At 35.6% G+C, this 4402-nt stretch overlaps 1 protein-coding gene across 1 annotated transcript in view; it reads left to right on the forward strand.

Moving 5' to 3' along the window:
- Window positions 1-4402, forward strand: part of MSH4 (mutS homolog 4) — a 35302-nt gene that overhangs the window by 231 nt on the left and 30669 nt on the right. The window contains exons 1-2 of the mRNA XM_009285310.2: window positions 1-46; window positions 2210-2374. The exon at window positions 1-46 is cut by the window's left edge and continues 231 nt beyond it. Coding sequence (XP_009283585.1) covers window positions 1-46; window positions 2210-2374 — 211 coding nt within the window. The remainder of the gene's footprint in view (window positions 47-2209; window positions 2375-4402) is intronic.

The following is a 4402-nucleotide window of genomic DNA, read 5'->3' on the forward strand; positions in this document are numbered from 1 at the left end:
GCACCCGGCGCTAGCAGATTGAAGCCGCCGGTTCCCGGAAGAGGAGGTGGGGTGCGGCTGTCCGGGGCTTTATCCTTCTGCCCTCTTTGCTTGGGTCGGGCTTCGAAAGAGCTGTTAGAAGTGGTGCTTATAATGGGAAGGGGGCAGCAGCATCTCTTCGTCTTAGCGACCTGTTTTTTTCGTTCAGCCCTTCAGAACAATGGTGGTCGTTCCTCACGCTTCTTTAAATAAATCTTTATTATTTTCTTTACATAAGCTTTTTAGACAGCAGTATCGGAGCTCCCTGCTGGGGTCAATAAACTGGTTTGAATTGCAACACAATATTTGCTTTACTAGAGACCTGAACCACATTCACGTGGTTATGGGTTTTGGTTTTATGTTCGGTTTTTTTTTGGTTTTGGGGTGTGTGTGTGGGTGTTTGTTGTTTTTTTGGTTTTGTTTTTTTTTTTTTGGCCTGGCCTTTGAAATAGTCTTAAGTGCTGTTACGCTTGATGTGTTGTAAGAATGTTGTGGTCCTACAATGCAACGCTGCTATTTGCCATCCTTTACCTAAAGCTGCTGTTAACACTAGTCTCCTGGCTCCCCGCTGAGGAGAAGACCCCTCAACAGCTCCTGCATACTGAACATGTGTGCATCAAACACTTCATAAGACTTGATCCTACTATCAAAGTCTGTATCTTGGCAGACAGAAAAAATGGTTCAATTTGTATTTTTTTTCCGTGGAAAAACTATAAAAAGAATTAACGCTTGCTGAAATGCATTCTAAAGTACATCTCCATTACACATAGATTAGGAAGAAGGTAATACGGTTTTTGGTAACATACATGATCAGTCATGAATCCTAAAAAAACCCCAAACAACAAACAAAACTTAGAATGCTAATTTGAGTATGGCATAACTTATTTTTTAAAACCAACATTTAATAAATATCTAGATGGTTTGGTTCATCTGGTCTTTAAAATTACATTTTTCCCTATGTTATGACAGATTCAGTATGTTCTAAGATAATAGCAAAGTCTCTTCTGCCAAACTTCTGAGTGAACTTATGCCAAAATCTAAGTGAACGCTATTTTTAAAAATCATCTATATGCATTGCAATGCTGATTTGTCCACTCTTTAAAAAAAAAAAATATGAAAATTACAGTCTGAAAGAATTTTTTTTTTAGCTGTTACGGTTTTGCAAGATTTAACACCCCCCCCCCAAAAAAACCCGCAGTTAATGGGTCATCTAAGAATAATACTGAAGTATTTTGTCTTGTAGATCAATTTTTAATGTAATAGAAGGAACCAAAACATTTGGGTTTGCATGTCTCTTAATACCTGGAATTTTGTAAGTTTTAAGTGGAAAAATGGTTTATATTTTAATTATTTTTTTATCTTAAAAAGCAATTAGCCAAGTTAGATTAAGGATGTGATGTTGTTGTTAGTCATCTCAAGAGAACTGAAAATAAGTAAAACACTTTATTTAGTTTCAATAAATTATTTAATGATCTGAGAAAAAGAGATTTTGCAGGACTTAAGAATGTAGATAGATCTTAAGATATACGTGTAAAAGAAACTGCAGATAACAAACATGTCCCAGATTGTGGTATGATTTCTGAGAATTGAGCCCCATAAATTCAAAGGGAGATCACTCTCAAGTGGAGGAGTTTTTGAGCACGGTTCTTTGTTTTCTTTTATTGTCCTTTTTTTAAAAAGAATGCTCAGCTTGAAAAAAAAAAAAATCATAAACGTGTGCAGTTTCAGATACGGATTTTAAAACTGATGGGCAAATGTGAGATAGAGCTGACTTATAGCATTCTTTCATAAATCTAGAATTCACTAGAATATGAAAATATGCATTTTAAAGTATGCATTTTAAAGTGACTTCTATTGTATTTCAGTCCAACAATATAAACAAAGATTTTTTTATTGGTGCTGCAAGTAATGTCATTGTGAAAAATAACCATATCGATACAAGCTTGTTTTCAGAACAGACTGATTTTTATTTCATTTTATACTTGTACTACTTTGGAGAGCTTTTATAGAATGACATTAAAGGTTATTGCTTGGATATCTCTATTTCTAGTAAGAAAAATAAAGTTTTCTAAGTGGTATATTTATATATTGCTTTCTGAATAAAAACTGATTCAAAGATTTTTTTTTTCTTCAGTTAAATGATATACAATTTAATGTGTCTGTTTTCAAAAGTTAATTTTTCCCCCCTCAGAATCATATTTTGGGGACAAAAGTTCTTGTGCAGAAAATACTAGCACATGGAATCTCACGAGTTCTTCTTCTGTGCGAGGCCTGAATAGCACATGTATAGGAAAAACACCCCTCTCTTCTAGTAGATCTGTTTGCAGAAGCCATACCCCTCTTATGAGATATTCAGGTAAGATTAACAGCTCTTAAAGGAAATAGTCCTACTCACATTTCTAACATTATTTTATTAAACATACTTTATTTTTTTATGTGATACAGTAAGATACTGAAATATATTCAGAACACAAAAGATAATGTGTTTTGTACTACAGAGGATGCCTGCCAATGAAAGATGCATCCACAGGGGAAAATAGTACTTTAGATACTCAGTAGATGTTTTAGTATTGCAACCTCTTGTCACTTACTTTGCATTCGTGTATAAATTATCAATATAGTTAGAATTCAGACTTTTTTCGAATTGTCCAAAATTGAATTATTTTTGTGGACATCTTGGTTTGTGTGGTGACTGGACTGAAGAGCCCGAAATTATGCACATTTCTAATCAGGGTTTCTTTTTAGGCTTGTAATGCATTGTACATCACACATCATGATGTCATTCTTAAGTTTCTTGATGCAAGTTTTATGCATTTTATTTTGGCATCCTCAAAGGTGTAGAACACTAGTTCTTCAGAAAAACACTTACACAGTAGCTCATTGGGTGTACATTTTGCTGCTTATGAACAAAGTTGTGTTACAGGGTAATGATGCCTTGTGCCATGTTATGTGTATCTGTGTGCTCTGGTAGTGCAGAAGTAATGGGATTCAAAGTTCTTCCATGGTCTGACTAATTATCAGTTCAGTCTTTAGTGTTCTTAAAGTTATTTAATGGTAATTCTCTGAAGCAACTAAATTATTTAAAAATTGATTTAAAAAAAATTGTCTGTTCCTGGTAAGAATACAAATTGGCTCACCGCTTGCTACCGAATTGAATTATTTTGCGAAATGTAAGTAACATGAAGTTTGTAATTTCCTACAGCTGTTGTGATCCACAGTTTTCTTTGTAACTACTCTAGGAATTGGGGAATCAGAGTAACTATGAGGTTGAAACCCACAGAGCAGGTTTCTCTAGACTTTCTGCAACTTAACAATGAAACATACCTACATCTTCAGTTTCATTTGATTTTTTTTTTTACATGTGTGTTGTTTAGCCTGGAGAAAAGGAGGCTCAGGGGGGACTTTGTTGGTCTCTACAACTACCTGAAAGGAGGTTGTAGCGAGGTGGGTGTTGGTCTCTTTTCCCAAGTAACAAGTGATAGGACAAGAGAAAACGGCCTCAAGTTGCGCCAGGGGAGGTTTAGATTGGAAATTAGGAAAAATTTCTTCACCAAAAGGGTTGTCAAGCATTGGAACAAGCTGCTCAGGGAAGTGGTTGAGCCACCATCTCTGGAGGTATTTAAAAGACCTGTAGATGTGGTGCTTAGGGACGTGGTTTAGTGGTGGACTTGGCAGTGCTAGGTTAACAGTTGGACTGATGATCTTAAAGGTCTTTTCCAACCTAAACAATTCTATGATTCTATGTTTGTGTGTATGCATCTATATATTTGTTTATGCTTGCTGTATTGTACGTGACATTCCTTGATCAATCTTTCTTTGATATGTACTAAAGACAGCGTATCCAGAATATCACATTCTGAAGAACATTGGTTGGTCACTGTATATTTTTTTTAGCGTGACAAACTGAAAAACTAACCATCTTCAAATAAAATTTGTGTAATTACCATACCTAATCTAAAATACTTATTATCATCTTCACCTTTTAGTTGCTTTTAAAAGAAGAGTTAATATTGTGATCAGCTGCTGCTAATGGGCCAGGGGTTGTTCTGAGTAGAAGATGCAGATTAACAATTACATTTTCAGCAGGCCTCAGATGAAACTTTATGTGAATGCTGTTGTTGACATCTTGTGGCCTACAGAACATAGGTAGAATAAATGAAGGTTCAGATTCGGTTCTGTGCAGATGTTACTGTAAGTCGGCAGATGAAAAACTCTCTAAGACTCAATTTGGTGTTTTAGAAAGCAGGCATTCGTTATTGCAGCGCCGGGCGCACAGGGGATCGCTCCACCTAGTGTGCGCACCGGGCTGCTCAACTATGGGAGTTATGTACAATCAGAATATACATATTCATTAAAGTTCTAAGAAATGATTAGCATATTCATG

Source organism: Aptenodytes forsteri, unplaced genomic scaffold, assembly GCF_000699145.1.
Source record: "Aptenodytes forsteri isolate BGI_AS27 unplaced genomic scaffold, ASM69914v1 Scaffold104, whole genome shotgun sequence".
Classification (NCBI taxonomy): Eukaryota; Metazoa; Chordata; class Aves; order Sphenisciformes; family Spheniscidae; genus Aptenodytes; species Aptenodytes forsteri.